The sequence below is a fragment of the Episyrphus balteatus genome, chromosome 3, assembly GCF_945859705.1.
Source record: "Episyrphus balteatus chromosome 3, idEpiBalt1.1, whole genome shotgun sequence".
In the NCBI taxonomy this organism is placed as follows: Eukaryota; Metazoa; Arthropoda; class Insecta; order Diptera; family Syrphidae; genus Episyrphus; species Episyrphus balteatus.
In genome coordinates, this window is record NC_079136.1 from 30,326,357 (window position 1) to 30,345,288 (window position 18,932).

At 30.0% G+C, this 18,932-nt stretch overlaps 1 protein-coding gene across 1 annotated transcript; it reads right to left on the reverse strand.

Annotated features, from left to right (window-relative positions):
* Window positions 1-2,795: 2,795 nt before the first annotated feature.
* Window positions 2,796-6,013, reverse strand: LOC129914900 (hatching enzyme 1.2). Its single transcript, XM_055994348.1, has 3 exons — window positions 5,890-6,013; window positions 3,027-3,678; window positions 2,796-2,967 (listed from the first exon to the last, which is right to left on the reverse strand). Exons 1-3 carry the CDS (start codon window positions 6,011-6,013, stop codon window positions 2,796-2,798), a joined length of 948 nt encoding a protein of 315 aa, XP_055850323.1.
* Window positions 6,014-18,932: the final 12,919 nt, after the last annotated feature.

Below are 18,932 nucleotides of genomic sequence, written 5' to 3' on the forward strand. Positions count from 1 at the left end.
TTTTTTAGTATTAATCAGTATTAGTTACCCTGGTAAAACTACGTGTTTCTCTAGTAAAATACAGACTTCATCGATAAAATTACAAATCCAGAGTTTTATCTGTAAAATCACAGATCGCTCTACTAAAATAACAGGTTTCTCTGTTAAAATCACGGTTTGCCCTGAAAAAAACCCGGCCTTCCTTGTTAAAATCCCAAGTTGCCTCGTTAAAATCACGTATTGCTAAAATCAGGTATCGTTTCGGTAAAAGTCCATAAGATTTACAAGTTTTTTTGTTTTTTTGTACTGACCGAAATTGAAAAAAAAAAAAAACAAGTAACAATAACTTTAGTTACTTCAATTTTTGGTAGCAAATTATTTCTCTCTGAAACACAAAATTTAAATTTATTTAAGAACTTTTTTATACTATTTCTTGGATTTTGTGTTTAATTTTGCACTTTTACTTCTTCCCTATTTATGTTCATTTGTATTGGCGATATATTGTGGCCAACTATGTTTTTATGAAAATAAATAGTGGAGAAATAAACAAAAAATCCAAGAAATAGCATAAAGGTCTAAAATTGGGTTTTACCATTGAATAATTACAAATTGTAATTATTCAATGGTTTTACTTCTTTGGTGCTTTATTTAAATTAATTTTTTTTTTCACCATTTCACCATTTCTTTGGTGCTTTATTTTACTTAAATTTTTTTTTCATTGAATATGAACAGTTCTACATAAATCCAAAAGTGAACCTTTTTTTGACATTCATTTAGTTAAATTTCTAGCTTATGTAAAGTTTTGAAAAATAAAATTCTATTAACGCTTATTCTGTCTGCCATTTTGGAACCACCATTTTGAAAAAATAATAGTTGGAGTATTTTTCGTATTTCACATACTTATATGCTTCAGTGTCCTAAATTTCAACTTCATTTTTACTTATTAGGTAAAAATAATATTTTACCATAACTATATGGTGAACAAATATGAAAAAATATGGTAAAAATAGGAATTTTGCATTATTTCGACAAATTCAAAACGCCAGAAGTGCGGAAGCCCTTACCCAATTTGAACAATTTTTTTTTCTACTTAATATTTAGGTAGCTCATAAAAGAGTTGTCTAAAGATATTATATTAAAAAAATAAGGCGTTAGGGTGGTCATTTTTTTTTTTTTTTTTTTTTCTAAAAATACAACTTTTTAAATTTTTTTTCAAGCTCAATGCAGAAGATATTAACCGATTATGATTATTTTGTAAACCCTTATTACGCTATTAGGTATTGAAATTCGAACAATTTTTTTTTTTTCATACATTTTTGACCCATCCTATATCTGTGTCAAATATGTGTTTTAAAAACAATTGAAAGTTTCTTTTATATCATATTCATTGCGAACACCTTGTATCTGAAGGAAAAAAAAAAACACCAGCACGATCTGTTTGTTTGACGTTGTTGTTTTTTTTTCTATAAAACAGGATTGGAATTTTATGGGGTGGAATGAAAAATAAGGAAGACGATGAAAGACAAGATTTTTTGACACAAGCATCATGTGTCATCTGTGCCATCATTTGTATATATGAATATAAGGTGAAACTCTGTTTTTATTTTTAAAATTTTTTTTTTCGTTTTTTTTAAACTTTTTTATTGACACCACAAGCACACATAACGTCTGAACAGCGGCGGATTTCTGTGAGATTGGAGATGAGGAGAAGATGTCATCGATGGTGGCACAGAATGATAAAAAGATTGTTTGCATATGGCAATGTATACAAGAAGAAGCACCGAATGTGCAGTGGGTGGAATTGATTTGATACACAGATGTTGATGGATGTTGAGTTAAATGAATTGCAGAGTGCCGCCAAAGACGAAGATGATTTCTGGCTTATAGAGAAGATGAATACGACTACGACTACTATGTTTGACGATGATGACGGAGACGACGACGATGATGATGACAAGCAACGACACATTCGTCTGGTGTTGTGTGTGATTTTTGTTTTGTATCACGTTTTTTTCCTTTTTTTTATTATCATATCTTGAAGATTCGAGTTGTATGATTTAATTTTTGACGCATGAAATCAGAGTGTTCCGGGTGCTGAGTGATTATTTTGGTCGAGAGGACTGAAAATGAAACATGATGGGAAATGTGATTATTTTCTATGAACGGTTGAACATTTCAATAAGAAGAAAACTCTTATTTCTTTTTTGTAGGTAGGGGCAGATTGTCTATTTTTCCCTTTTCATCCTGAAGGTGTGAACTTACTCGTGTGGAGTTTTCTTTTTTTTTTTTTCTTTTAAGATTTAATCTTCTTTTAATATTGGGTACATCTGCATGATAATTTGAAACGTATTGTGACAAATGTAATATTTTTAAGAAAAAAATATTACTCATACACCACAGTGTACCGAGAAGTGGGGAAAGTTTACAAATAAAAATCAATTATTTAGAAAGGCAAACTTAGGAACACTTTAATATTAAATTAATAAGAAATAACTGCTACCTTAAAATATGGAAATACAACATGGAAGTCTGATTATAAAACGTTATTATTTCACTACGAGTTTTTTGTTCAGGAAATTTAAGATGCTTTTTTATTTTAACTTCTTTTATAACTTAAAATACAAAGTAGAAAAAATACTCATTTGTAGAATTTACTACCAAAGAAGAGCAAATAGCAAAAAACGTCAACTTTTCTTTTGTTAATTTATTTACAGATGATTTTTTTGAATTTTTTTGTTTATAATATTTTAAAATTATTTACATACACTTTATTTACGAGCTTAGATCTAAGATAAATAAGAACATTATTTTTAATACTACAATCCCAGCAGCTTACAAAAACTCCTATACATTTTAGCGTGACGTCCCGTAAGACAACCATACAGTTCGTTTATTTTCAAACAATCGGTTTTGCTGAGAGTTCTTCTTTGACCAATTTTAATTCCAGGCTTCAGAGGAGTGACTGTTGGTTTTTCTCCTTTTTTCTTACTAAATAAAATAAAAAAGTTCAACAAATATAATGCAAACAAAATTTCCAATAATTTTACCTGAAATAATAAGCACCATAATGCATCACAGAATTATAATCATAATCAAATGAATATTTGCCATTCTTTTCCGAAACCAATTTGAAATTCTTCTTAAATTTTGGCATAATATTTTCCCAGTGTATTTTGACATATTGATCACGATCAGCTCGCGATTGCTCGTGATAAATTCCAATTGCATGCATCAATTCGTGCATAATTCTTCCTTCACTACTAAAACAATGTAAACTTGTTTCATCTGGTCTTTGTAGCGATACAGTCTGTTCGCCACCTCGACGGCCCACATATGACCAACATCCTTTTGGTACATCAACATCTGGAGGCTGAATATACAAATAGTCATCATCCTCTCCGTCATAGGGGGCAAAATTAATGCATGTTAGCGAGTTAAGTACACGTAAGGCATTTTCAATTGCCGCACGCTCTTCACTATTATAACTTTTACTTATCTCAAATGGAATATTGCCATTGGGCCAAAGGCGTTTGGGATACTTTGAAGGATTTACACCCAAACGTAAGCTGGTGTAAGTTTCTGCATCAACAGCGATATCGCCTTGAAATAATTGAGGCATTGTCTCTGGATCATCGTATGTAGATTCTTTACTCTCCTCAAGCGATGATTGTTTGTCGTAATAATCAATGCTACTTTCATCTGCAAAAGTAAAATACAAATTGATAAGGTTTCTTATTTATTTATTTGTTTATTTATTTATTTTATTTTTTAAAGAATAGTTTTTGAAAAATGAAACAAAAAATGAAACAAAATTTTCAAAAACTCAATTTAATGAAAAACAAACAACAATGTGCATCACAAAGGTAAAGTAATATCAAGAAAAGACAATAAAAGGGAGAGTTCAATTGGTATCTAGGAAAAAACTATTGCTGTTGAAATCTTTAAAAATCAGATAACTCGCTTTAAAAAATGCTTTGTTATCATAAAGTGTTTGCTTACCTACACATTTTTTTATTGTTTTTTTATTTAAAAAAAAATGCGATTTTATTGCACTTACATAGGTACATACACTTATGAATCTTTTCAAGGTCTTAAGTCAAAAATTGTAGTTTTTCAGAAAATGAGATTGAAGTTTGAGAACTGCATGCAAATCGATAACTTTTTGAGTATTAAACGTCTTATTTGCATACTAAGCAGTTGTTTCAGATTTATATTTTTGATACAAAACTAAAGAAATCTTACTCAATCTAAAATCAAGAAATGCAATTTTATGACTTAAGGTCTAACTAACACCAAAAAATTATGAAAGTGAACTAAGTTTAAAAATACTGTTCAAAAGCAAAATTGCAGTTAATAGACTTGTTTATAGCTCTTATAATTGTTTCTAAAAAGAAATACTGCTAAATCAAAACAATAGATATTGTTCTTCTGTAAACAATGCAAAAAGTGACTTTATCCACTTTTATAATTAAGGTCACATATGGAGGTATGACTTTAGTCGATTCGGCTCACAATTTGTTTTTGTCCCAGCCCAACCTACACGCTCTAGCTTTTTGATAAATTGCTAGTTTCTAAAAAACATGAATTTACCGCAACGAAACTTACCTAAACTTATCCTATGAAAAATAAAAAGCACAACTGAGTCTCACGAGGCACGAATTTAAGTTGCTAAAAATGTAAAATGTTTACACTTTTTTTTAACTATTCACTTTGTAAATGTATATTAGACTGGGCCAAAAAAATAAAACATTTTTTTTTTTTGAAAGTTACTTCAAAAATCTTGTTCAGGATGATGAAAAAAAAATTTGGTGAAAATTTGAGCCGTTAAAAATAATTTTAAGAGGTCTATCATCGGTGTTTTTTTTTTATACATGATATGATGTGTTACAACAGAACTGCTAGACGATCAAAGTAAAAAAAAATTCTGTTCATTTTTTCTTATATAAAATTAAATTTCCTACAAAAAAGATCTGATTGAAAATTTTCGTCAGACGAGCGTATTCGAGTAATTAAGCTTTTTAAATCGAAGTGTTTTTTCAATTTGACTGTTTCACTTTGGAATTTTGTGATGAGCAAATAATTGAATAGAAAAATAAAACCACGACAGATTCTTATAGGAAGTAAAAACTTGATAAAAACATAAACTTAGCAAAAATTTTCATTTGCTGTATTTAAGGATCAAAAGAGTACAAAATATTGATGGAGGGGGTTTTTAGTCAAGATAGAGCAGGAGGAGGGGGGAAATAATATTGTTGTAATGTAGGTAGGTATACAATACACATGACATTAAAAGCGAGTCCATCATACGAATAAAAAAAATTATTGAAAAAGCTTCGTTTGTTATTAGAGAGAACAGCCTAAAGAGTCGAAATTATTTTGCGTAAATGGTTATTTTTTGTGAAAAGATGAAAGTTAGAATAAGAATCGATATAATATGACAAAAATGGAAAGTACTGTCATTTTTGCTCCATACTCCAGTATTTTTTGGGGTTTTATTTTATTTTTTTTCATTAATATGTTGATGGTCAATATAAAATTTCAGTTGTGTTTTCTCTTATTTGTTTTAATTCAGAGATTCAACTAAATGTAACAGTGATTTATTCAAACCATCAAACCATAATGGATTATTATCACAATGCAAGGATCTAAAAAATCAAAACATCGATAAATGTGTTTTTACTAAAAGGACCAACTATTTTGAACATGACACTTAATACAAATCAAATTATAAACAAAAACTAATTCTTGTCTCTTTAATTTAAGGTTCAATATGCGGAGGGTTATTAGGGGCTTCTTAGACGCACAATATTCACATTTTTTTTTATCTTCGAATTTCACTAACAATTTGTATGTCAAACAAATAAATTTTTTGAATAAAAAAACATAATTAATTTTTTTCTTCTAACACACCTGAACCAAGAAGATCTAATTCACTGAATTCATTATTAGCTACTGTTGCCGCACTTGTTATTGCTATCACAAAACTAACAACAAGCCCGAAATAAATTGGCAGTCCAATTATAACTTTACACATATCTCTGGAGAGTTTATCTCAGTTTTGTTTGTTTGTTTCACATAACACAAAAGACTGCTGGCCAAATGGAGGCTTACTTGGCTAAGAACCATCGCGCGCGCTATAAATTCCAGAAACTTTTCATTTCGTTTGTTGTTATCATCACCGTTTGGCTATTAGTTGTGGTCGGGCTGGTAGTTCGAATCCGAATCCAAATCAAAATACAAAACAAAAGCCACTTCGTTGTCGCAACGGTCTTCGTCGGTTGGTCGTCTTCATCGTCTTTTTGGACTAAAAGATGAAGAAATCTCAATTTGGCATTGGCCAGACATGGCCTGGTGGGAAATGGCAATCTATCACGTTGATAAAGAGAAACAGTGGGGGTTGAATTGAATTTGGCCAGCATAATATGGTCACCCATTACATGGTATTTGTATATCTATACAGTCAATCAAACATTATTTCATTTATTAACTTATTTGTTTTGCTTCTTTTAGTTCAGATAAAATTAAAAACGCATCTTTTCATTTTAGAAAATTATTTATTTTTGGCCTATATATTTCGAGGTCTTACTTGCCTTATCTTTAGGGTCATTGAAATATTTTTAAAAAAGATGAACAATTTTCTAAAAAGTTTTTTCGACATTTAAAAACAATTGAAAAATCAAAAATTTTAATTAATTTTAATAAAAATTTAAAAAATTCTTTAAAGTATTGTTCAAAAAATATTATATTATTATTTTCATTTAAATCTCTATGGTGCCAAATCTTTTATAAAGTTTTTTAACAACAAAAATGATTTAGTCATATCGTTTCATAATAAAATGACAGCTGAATGAAACCCGCTTTATAAATTCTTTTAGTTAATACACTGAATTTTTTCACAATACCCGAATTGGATTTTATATTTAAAGCTAAAAAGCAATTTAACATAAACGTTTTAGTAAAAAAAAAATATTAAATAAAAATAATGTTTCTAATGTCTTATTTCTTCAAAAAGTAGGCCGAAACATAAAATACAATGAGTAAGATATTCAGCATTTAATTCATCCACTAACTAGTCTTGATAGTTTCTTGCAAGAAAAGTTTTTTTGAGTCACTGTACACATGCAACTTGTTGCGTGATGTGTAGTTTTTTTTTCGTTTTTGGAGAATGTTAAACATTTAGCCTCGGGATACCAATTCCAACGAATGTGATCAAAAAGAGAAATATATTTTTTTTTTTCTTCATTTTGCCCCTAAAATAAGTTTTGAATTAATTTTATTTACCCATCTGATTATATGGTAAAGTTATACTTTGTAATGAATGGAATGAAAAAATGTGTTCAACTTCTGTAGTACTGGTTTAAAATATTGAAATGCCGCAATTAAAAAAAAAATAACAAATTTATGAGTGTTATGCTTTTGGGGTCGAAAATGATGTAAAGAAAGCCAAACCCCGTAATTCAGGGTTTGGTACCCTTATAAAACGATAAGACCTAGTTTGTCATTTACCAAATGTCTTAGCCCTGGAACCTCGATTGATGAGCCCTATTACCTATTGGTAATATAACAAAAATAAAATGCACGACTGGGGCCGCACGTATTTGCTCTTGTAGTTCAAAGTATCTATACTTTAGATAACTATTGGAAATTAAAGATTTTCGTTAAATTTTGAAAAAAAAAAAAAATAAAAGTAAAAAAATTCCATTTAAACTTTTTTTTTCAAAACATTTTAGATTTTTTTTTACATTTTACACTTCTAAATGACAAGAAATATCTGTCTGCAAATTTTGAATAAAATTGGCTTAGCCTTTGATGAAATATACGACATTAACTAAAAAATGCATCAATTTGGCAGAAAACGGCAACGCCTTACCGTTCTAGGAAATTTTTGTGAAAAACTAAAAACGCAGTTTTGTTAGACTCATTAAGACTATAACGAATACCAAATTTAATCGAAATCCTTAGAGTCGTTTTCGAGAAAATTGCAATAACTCATTAACGATACACGGGAAGAGCCGACATTAACCATTAAAAAAAAAGAAATTGTTATATTTCCACTATCCGTATTTTTTGAGAAAAACTAAAAACGCAGTTATATTAGATATACGTACAGCATTACTTGTGTCAAATTTAATCAAAATCGTTAGAGCCGTTTTCGAGAAAATTCCAATACCTCGAAAAGTTTGTATGGGAGGTATACGTTCTAGGCGAGATATTAAAAAACAAAAAAAAACAACCTTGGAAATTACGAAATAATCATCTGTACCAAATTTCAAGAAAATTCGTCCACCTGTTTAGGCTGCAGCTTCTTGTACACCTTTTTTTGACGACGCACAGGCGCACAGACGCACCGACGCACAGACCGACGGACGTCATGACGAAAACCACTTTTTCAGACTTCTCCATTATCGTAATGTTAGTTTTGACTAAAACCTCGAATTATTTTTTTGACACGAAACCAATACTTGCCCTATAGAGCAAGTAAAAAACTTAAAATAAGGTGCCTGCTTAGCGACTGAACATATCCTTAAGCAGATCAACAAAGTTGAGTGAGTGCGGCACATGGGAACCGGTCCAATCACTTTTTTTTTAAATAATTTTTTATTTTTGTATATAAATGCAAAAATTCAAACAAAAAGCTATCTAATATTTATTTTTAGACACTTTCCTAAAATCCAAAAATAAAACCCAGTTAGTTTATACAGGAAAAATATTTTTTCTGAATTTCATTATTTTTACACAAATTTGCTTTAGTACAGGAAAGTTAGTAAAAAAACAGGCATATTGTGGAACGAAATATAGGACGGCTGAATTTTTCAAATCTGAAAGAGGGGTATTAGAAAAGCTTAAGTCCTGGTTTTCGGGACGCCACCCCCTGGCGAAATCCGCCATTTTGGAAAACACGAATCGCTCTATATCTTCAAAACTATTTGTCCTAGAGAAATGGTTATCAGAAAAAAGTTCTTGGAAATTTAATTATCTTTCTCTTTGTAATACATTATTATTCTGAGCGGGCAATATTTTTGAGGTAATGTTGTTTTAATTTATTTTTTTTCGGTTTTTTTAAGATTTAAACATTCCCGGTAATAGTAACATAATTTTTTAAACAGTTAAAGTTATAGACCATCAAATTTCCAATAATTTGGTATATTTTTGAAAGTCATGCGATGTATGAGTCGAAAGTTATTGATCATAAAACTATAGTCTAAGTACAGGAAAGTTAGTAAATAAAAAACGAAATTTTGTGAAACGAAATATAGGGAGGCTTATTTTTAAAAATCTGAAATAAAGGTTAGAAAAAAGCTTAAGTCCTGGTTCTCGGGACGCCAATCCCATGGTGAAATTCGCCATTTTGAAAAACGCGAATTGGTCTATATCTACTAAACTATTGGTTTGGCCGAATAAGTTACTTAACCAAAGTTGTAGGTAATATAAATATCTTTTCTTGTGCATTCACTGTTTTTCAACGAGGACAACACTTTTGAGGTTATGTTGTTTTATTTTTTCGGTTTTTTTAATTTTTCTCAGCATCTATGATAGAAACATAATTTTTTAGCATGAATAAAGTTGTAGAACATCAAATTTATATTAATTTGGTATAATTTTGAAGATTATATTTTTAAACCAAAGATACGGAATTTTAAGAGCAATCCCTTTCAATATTTTCTAAAAATATACTAATATGTTTTTGCATAAGATATGAAAAAAAGGCTAAATCTTTTATGTAACGTAAAAACAAGAAACAAATGATATGAGAGGGAGTTATTAAGGTGGGTAACGGTAAACTTAGAATATTGTGGTACACATATTTTGCTTTAAGTCAAAATCCAACTTTTATGATGCTAAACATTATGTTTCCATCATAGAGACTGAGAAAAATTAAAAACCGAAAAAATAAAAAATAAAACAACATAACCTCAAAAGTGTTGTCCTCGCTGAAAAACAGTGCATGTACAAGAAAAGATATTTATATTGCCTGCAACTTTGGTTGAGTAACTTATTCGGTCAAGTCAATAGTATAGCAGATATAGACCAATTCAAGTTTTCAAAATGGTGGATTTCGCCTGGTGGTTGGCGTCCCGAGAACCAGAACTTAAGCTTTTCTAATACCCTTCTTTCAGATTTGAAAAAATCAGCCTCCCTATATTTCGTTCCACAAAATGCCTGTTTTTTTACTAACTTTCCTGTACTTAGACTATAGTTTTATGATCAATAACTTTCGACTCATACATCGCATGACATTCAAAAATATATCAAATTATTGGAAATTTGATGGTCTATAACTTTAACTGTTTAAAAAATTATGTAACTAATACCGGGAATGTTTAAATCTTAAAAAAACCGAAAAAAAAATAAATTAAAACAACATAACCTCAAAACTATTGCCCGCTCAGAATAATAATGTATTACAAAGAAAAAGATAATTAAATTTCCAAGAACTTTGGTCTAATAACCATTTCTCTAGGACAAATAGTTTTGAAGATATAGAGCGATTCGCGTTTTCCAAAATGGCGGATTTCGCCAGGGGGTGGCGTCCCGAAAACCAGGACTTAAGCTTTTCTAATACCCCTCTTTCAGATTTGAAAAATTCAGCCGTCCTATATTTCGTTCCACGAAAAAGTCTATCTTTCCTGTACTACTTATTTTTAAAAAATGTCATAATGTTAAAGGTTGAAATTGGTGTCAAATGAAAGATAAGTAGGTAGATACTAAAAATGAAAAATAAGGTTGCCACTTTTAAAATGGAAACTTCATTTTTAAAGGAAAAATGTTACCAAACTAATTTTTTTCATATCTTTGTAGTTTAATCAAATAAGAAAACTTTTAAAATGCCACATAAAAGCCCATAATTACAAAAATTAATAAAATAATGTACGGAAGCCTACAAACATAGCAAACATATTTAAATAAAAAAAAAACCTACAAAAATCGTTTTTAAACAAAAGAGCATAAGTTTTACACAAAAACATCAAACTACCAACAAAACATTGGATGACACCATCTGTGTTTTAAAGCATTTGCGTACGATTGCAGAGTACATTTTTAAAATAAAATATTGTTTTTTAAGCATTTTAGTAGGGTTGCCGCATACTTTTCATATTACCTAAAGAGATGACACCTGGTATTTTTGAGATAAAAGAGAGTTTGTGGGATAGAGTTTGGTGTATACTTAAGCCTTTTGGCGTAAAAACTCCTAATTTTCTGTTGAAAAAAGATTTTTGTAGTTTTTTTTTATTTGAACAGGGTTGCCATATTTGTAAGCCTTTATTTATAACATTGTTTATTTAATTTTTTACTTTTAAGGCAAAGATAAGACAAAATTAGCTAAGTGGCATTTTATAATATAGGGTTGCCAACTAGAAGTTTCCATTTAAAGTGTGTAAACCCTATTCTTTCATTTTTATTAACAACTTATCTTTCATTTGACAGCAATTTTAACCTCCATCCAAAAAATTTTAGCTGAAGTAGAAGTTTTTTTCTGTCACCGTTTATAAAAATTACAACAGTTCAAATTTATTCATGTTTTTTTTAACAAATTGCACTCTTTTGTGCTTCATATGATTTTATGGTTTTTTTTTTTAATTTTATTTTCTTAACTGTGCCACTGCCTCAAGCCACTTAACTTATTTTATTTATTAAATTATAACCTTTCTTTTTGAAAAGTGCGACCATGGTATTTTGTATAATAGTCTTCAACTTTTGCAGTGACTGATGCAATTTTAGCTCCTCAAGTTTTGGAAATCTCCATTTTTTTACAGATCTGTTCCGGTTTAGGAATAAGAAAATGTCACAACACAACAAGCAATAAGGACTCTTTTATGCAAATGAGGTCAACAGCTCCTGACCGATGCTCAAAAATTCTTGGGTTCAGTTTCTTAGTAATTTTTATACAAGTCCCTTTAAAAAAAATTCAAACATTTTTCAAAATTAATACAATTTTTAAAATTAATGAAAACTTCTTTACAATAATATCCGTAATTTATAAAACATAGTCAATCGTAGGATATGGTTTGTAAATTAAAAATGCAAAAAGATATTTAAACAAAATTAAAATAGATAACTAGCTTTTGCATTCAGTGGACATAATACAAATTCCCACTTATCAATAATTCTAATCTAATTCATTAATTTTTTGTACAGCGCTTACTTAAATCTGCATTAATCAAACCAAAAAACTTTTTTATGTGAAAAAAATATCTGACAAGTGTAAACCAATAAACCCTTCACATGCATAAGTAAATAATGATAAATTCAATTTTGCATTTGATTATAATATATATTTTTTCTAATTTGTATTTTTTTGTTGAACATCGCCAAACGCGAAATGTAACATGATACTATCAGTGCAGTAATAAATCAACAAAAAAAAAAAAAAAAATTGATTCCAATTCCGGTTGCGTATTATGCAACGCAAAGAAAGCTCAGTTGGTATACCTAATACTCTCGTCCATCAAATATGCATGGATTGAAAATTTTATTTCGATTTACGTGACTCTGGCCAATTTAACAACAACAAAACAATATACAAAATAGATATAAAAAAAAAAATAAAAATAAATAATTTATTCAAATCCGAATATCGCTTTGTAGACCAGGGTCGATAATTTTTGAAACCAAAAAAAATCATAGTAGAATGAAACCCATTGGAAAAGGAGGTGAATATGATGAAAATTAAAGGAAAAATAAATTACGGGCGAGCCGAGTTCGGGAAGTGGGTGGGTTGAGTTTTTAGTGGTAAAAAATGGTAAATCTCGATTTCCGGCAAAACTACAAATCCTATAGAAAAAAGTTGTATGGCAAAGTTGTAGGTAATAAAAAGGTCTACAACTTTTGTATCAACAATTTTTTCACATAACCTCAAAATTTATGTGAAAAATTAAAAAAAACCGAGTTTTTGGTTTTTTATTTTTATCTTTTTCAAAAACAAAAATTTTTCTACGAAATTTGGTGAAAACTTACCTTATTATGTCTCAAATACACTGTAATTTATTTGATTTAAAATATTAATTTGTTCACCTTATTTTGACTTAATACCAAAAAAACACCCTAATTTTCAATCGAAAATTCACGTGTCAAAATATCAGCTTTTTTCAAAAAGTCGGTGGGCATTTCGTTCGTTAAAATGTCTATTTTCTGATGGTGTAAAAAAAATTGTACATTAGTATACTATAGAACATGTTCTAGTAAAATTCAAAAAATGAAAAAAGCTTGAATTCGAAAAAAAATTTTATCATTGTTTACAATTTTGGCCTATTTATTCAAATTTACACTTTAATTACTCACAAAACGTAAGATTAATCAATGTTACATGAAATCTTACGTTTTTTGAGTAATTAAAGTGTAAATTTGAATAAATAGGCCAAAATTGTAAACAATGATAAAAATTTTTTTTCGAATTCAAGCTTTTTTCATTTTTTGAATTTTACTAGAACATGTTCTATAGTATACTAATGTACAATTTTTTTTACACCATCAGAAAATAGACATTTTAACGAACGAAATGCCCACCGACTTTTTGAAAAAAGCTGATATTTTGACACGTGAATTTTCGATTGAAAATTAGGGTGTTTTTTTGGTATTAAGTCAAAATAAGGTGAACAAATTAATATTTTAAATCAAATAAATTACAGTGTATTTGAGACATAATAAGGTAAGTTTTCACCAAATTTCGTAGAAAAATGTTTGTTTTTGAAAAAGATAAAAATAAGAAACCAAAAACTCGGTTTTTTGAATTTTTCACATAAATTTTGAGGTTATGTGAAAAAATTGTTGATACAAAAGTTGTAGATCTTTTTATTACCTACAACTTTGCCATACAACTTTTTTCTATAGGATTTGTAGTTTTGCCGGAAATCGAGATATACCATTTTTTACCACTAAAAACTTAACCCACCCACTTCCCGAACTCGGCTTGCCCGTAATTTATTTTTCCTTTCATTCTTATCATATTCCCCTCCTTTTCCAATGGGTTTCATCCTACTATGATTTTTTTGTACTTTTTAATGTTTTTGAAGGCATCGGCACTGGTCTATTGATTTTAAACAAAACTATCGATTACAATTTTTTTTATTGTTGTTGCTCACCAACATTCAGATGTAATCGGAATTTAATTTGTATTTTTTTGTTTTTGTGCAATATTTATCGGTATTTGACAGTTTTATTACGTTTTTTTGGGTAGATTATGGTAGGTTTTGTGGCGGCTATTAGGCTACTGTCAAAATTTTTTTCAGGTTTCGAATTTTCCAGAAAACAAATGCTTACACCAAAGTATAATTGTCTCTTAAATGCCCAAATAAGGTATATTAATAAATCTGTTCCGGCTTGTTTGCAACTTGATTTATCTCTCACTTGACACTTTAAGAAGAAAGTATTAAATTGGTCATTGGTTTTACGATGGGCCATCGTCTGCGATGGATTTTAGCTTTAATAGTCGAAAAATGAATTTCATTAGATGAAAGAGAGTGTAACAGCTGGTGGTGGAGAGGGGGATCATAGACACCTGATGGGTGTGTATCAACTAATATTTATGCATCAGGTAAGGCAACTTTCGCAAGTCTATATAGCTAGTTTGTTTGGATTTCTTGTTGTCAGTTGATTAAAAGGTTTATCAATACTTTTTTTTGTGTTTTTTTTTTTTTTTTTTGTTAAATAACCACTTACATTAGACTTTTGCATGTTTGAATAAATTATTCTGCAAATTTTTTTGTGGAATGCTAAGATATTTTCAGCTTTATGGAAAAATTTAAATTAAGTGACCATTATTTTGATGATGGAGAATTCTACCTTCACGGGAATTTATTCTCATGGGAAATATTTTCACTTCAAGGGGGACGAAATTTACCCCAAATTTTAATTTTAATTTTGAGGTTTTTTATAGATTTTTGACGTAAGTTATGGAATATCCAAACAAAGATAGAAACAAAAAATTTGCCTTTTAGCCATTTTTTCATATATATAATGGTCGGAATAAGTATTTTGACAAAATGAACATTTTTCTATCTGATGAGACTAATCTGTAACGGTTAAAGATAAAAGATCCAAGTAAACGTTCATTTAATAGGTTTGTTATGATGAATCTCATAGTGGTCAAGGTCAGTCATATGGGTGGTATTATGCTTCGAAGTTGTCATACGACTGACTGACAAGCAGCGAAGTTTAACGACGCACAGTGCGGTATTTTGGTTTAAAGCCTGGCCAAAAATATTTTGGCACATTTTCCACATCAAATAGGTACCAAATGACAAAAAAGTTATTCGGAAGGAAAAATTTTCATTTTCTTGTTACAGTAAAAGCCACTTAAATGCTTACCCACTTACCTTCCGATTAGCCGGGCGAAAAAAAAATATAAAAAATCATAAAATGCATGTACAATCCTGTGCTATATTAAAGTTAGTACCTAATCTATTCCTTATTTTATTTTTTGACTTAAGTTGTTTCATTAAATAGTTTTTGAGAAATTGAGTTTTAAAGATGAAATTTAGAAAAAAAAATGTTTACGTTTTTTAATTGATTTTGCATAAAATTTTGCAATATCATGGACATATTTATACCATTATTTAATGACCTAGTAGTTTTTAGTCAAATACTAAAGACTTCATTCTAATAAATATTAAAGTTCTAAAAGAATAACAAAAAGAAACTGACACATACTTTTTCCCCGGGAATACTTTTTCAAGAATATTGTGTTCAAATTGTGGAAGCCAAATTGATTAAGTTATAGGTATTTTAATACTTCGCTTACGAACGTTTTAGTCCATAGTTCAAAACTTTAAATCGTTCTCCCCACAACTAATGTTTTCAAAGCCGGTGTCCCTCATAACTGCAAAACTACTGCACCGATTCTTTTGAAATTTGGAACAATATTTTTTTTTTACATATATTTAAAGGTATCCCTGGAGACGTGCCCCCCCTGGATGTTGTCATTTTATATTAGCAGTGCGAATTTCTGAGTGGAAAAAGTATTTTCACAAATAATAACATTAGATTCCAATGTTGGTTAGGTAAAATAATGCATTTTACATTTTTCAAGCATGTATCAAAAAGTAAATTTTGTTTAATCTTAGGTTCGTAAAAAAGTGCTCAAAACACATCCAAACATATCCCAGCACTAAAATGAATGCATCTTTCGTTGCAACATGTAATTTCGGTGTGTCTTCTAAACAAATCTGTGGAAAACTGAATTTATAGTGCCAAACTATTGATTACCAAATAAGAAAACACAAAAAAACCTATACTATCCAAAATTCTCAAAGAATGGGCAGATAAACGAAAAAATGCACTTCAAGAAAACAGGCACATTTTGAGAAATTCACTTAAAATCCCAGATTGACCCATAAAAGTCTAGAGTAGAAGATGTCATTCTTTCACCCAAAACTTCATTAGCCTAAGAACAATTATCAGACAGTTTTGGGAAGAAAATTTTAAGATCTTTACCGGGAGATAACACCTTATTTACCTCATAGAAAAGAATTTAAAAAAAAAATTATTCTCAAAGGATATATCAAATGAAAGGTTATGTTATCAGCACGCGTAATAAAGTTAAATCAAATTTGTATGTGCACTAGATCAAAAGATATAATGTGTGTGGAAAAAGAACATCTTTTTACCGTTATCTCAGAATTTTGAATATGAAATTAATTGAAATTAATTGTAGGTATATTTATAGTTTATTTAATTACATATCTACAGTACAAATTTCGTTCAATCTATCTATTAAAACAAAAAAGTTATAACAAATCACTACGATACTAAAGAAGTTTTCACATCAAAAATCAATTAAGTGGTTTAAGCTGCAGCCCGAGATTAGAGCATAATTTTGTTTTCAAATTCAATCCTATAAGACTAAACTGAGGTGCTTTCCAAAAAACCGATACTAACTCAAAATCAAAATATATAAATACCAAACAACAAAATCGAATAAGCCTCCACTTACTATTCCAATAATGAACTTTAACCAATTTTAACTTAAAACTCGACAAACTTGTCATCTTCCCCGCGCGATAAACGAAAAACACAGATAATAAATCCCCAAAAAAAACAATATCAAAAAGCCTAAAATCTAATGTCATGGTGGTATGAATACTATTTGTTCACAGCAAATTATCATCCTCCAAAAATGTCCTCAGTCCATAAATATTGTTATCGCTGGGAAGTCATAAGCTCTGCTCGTTTTCATTTCCAAGAAGCAGCAATAGCAGCAGCAACAAAATGAGTATAGCATAAAATAATTTCATTTAACTAAAGCTCAGATTCTTCCGCACGCATAACCATCATGGTCATCACACTTAAGTGTCCTCTGCCTGCCCCCCCAAACCCACACTCACTAAAGCACCAGTCGATTGTCATGATCCTGGGACAAATATCCATAATATATATCGCATTAAATACACTGGCCATCCATAAGATACGAGTAATACCAAATGTTTTTGGGATCTTCCTGAAGTTGTTGTTTTTTTTTTTTTTGGTGTTTGTTTAGGGGAGGAAGGAAGAATAAGGCTCGGGAGTGTGACTTTGCCATGGAAAAAGGACGAAAAGATAGATGGCAGTAATTGTTTTGGCTTCGCTGTCAATGTGATTTTGGGAATAGAAAAAAAACAACAACAACACGAATGAACCAAATGTCTGGAGAGTCGTGGGTGTTGGATGAGTTTATGTCAGTAGGTTTGGGGGAGGATAATAACACCAACGAACATTCCGTTCTTCGTTTGGCGCGTTATTACGTATATTTCTGTGCGTGTGCATGTACTTGGAAGTTAATAAAATCTCAAGCACCTTATAAATACTGCAGCAGATAAAGGAAAATAATAATCTGTTTCAGCATTTAATTGTTTTAGTTGATGAAAATACATTTATCGGAAATGAGGGTAATAACGCAAACACAAGAAGGCGCTTTGCTGTCACACATTTTTATTGGAACCCGCAGTATACGAAAAGGGGGGCTGGCTGGAGCGATAGGTGGTTGTTGGGGGGCAGTTGAATATATAGCAGACGATTATGATTGAAAGGGTGCTAGGGCGACATCTGGGTTTATGGGACTCTTTGTTTTGATGGTTTTTTTTTTTTTTTTGCTTTGCAGAAGTTAAACAGTACAGATATGTGTGACCATGACCATAATAAGTCTCTACTTGATCATAAGATTGGGCGTGTGTGTGTGTGCGGGATGTTGTTAATGATATAAAGCAAAATTATTACGAAGTGGAGACACATTTAAATGAAATTAAGTGTCTATTGGATTCATTGATTGCTTTCGATAAAGATACGCTCTGAATTGGCTGTCATGAATGGACAAATCATGTTGTAAGCAGATGTATGGCGTTGTTAATTTATGAGATTTTAATTATTTTAGCTTTTTGTAATGCTTTGAACCATTTTAAACAGATCATTCTTATTATTAAAATATAATTTACTTAAAGTTTACAAGCTTAAAAAGGATGATATTTAAAGAAAAAGCGGATCCAATAATGACTATCCTTCAAAAGTAGATAAGTTGACAGAGTTTTCTCGATGTGGTGTGGCTATGTACAGTTTGTCACTGAATCGTGACGTCACTAATAAATGAAGATAGATAGTGGTAAAAGCCATTTGAAGTTCTTAAGTTTTTAATTGTTTATTGTACCAATAGCTCCACAAGAGACTCCAAGCAATCAATCCAGATTTTGGCACATTTGAGACGGTCAAAAATGTCATAGAAATGAGGCCTCTTTTGCCAGACATCATCACAACGGCTAGTGGTGGAGTTTCAAAACTTTAAATTTGTGTGAGAGCCACTGTGGCGTATGCGTAACCTTTTTTTTTGTTTTTTGTTGATCTGCTTTATGGCTAATTCAATTTGTTCTATTGTCCTTTTTTGTTTTCTTCAATTTAATGAACAAACAAATGTTCGCCATAGTGACCCTCGAAAAAGGAAAAGAAGCCGTCGCTGACTAAAAATTGAAGGCGATTGACTTCTGTTAGTT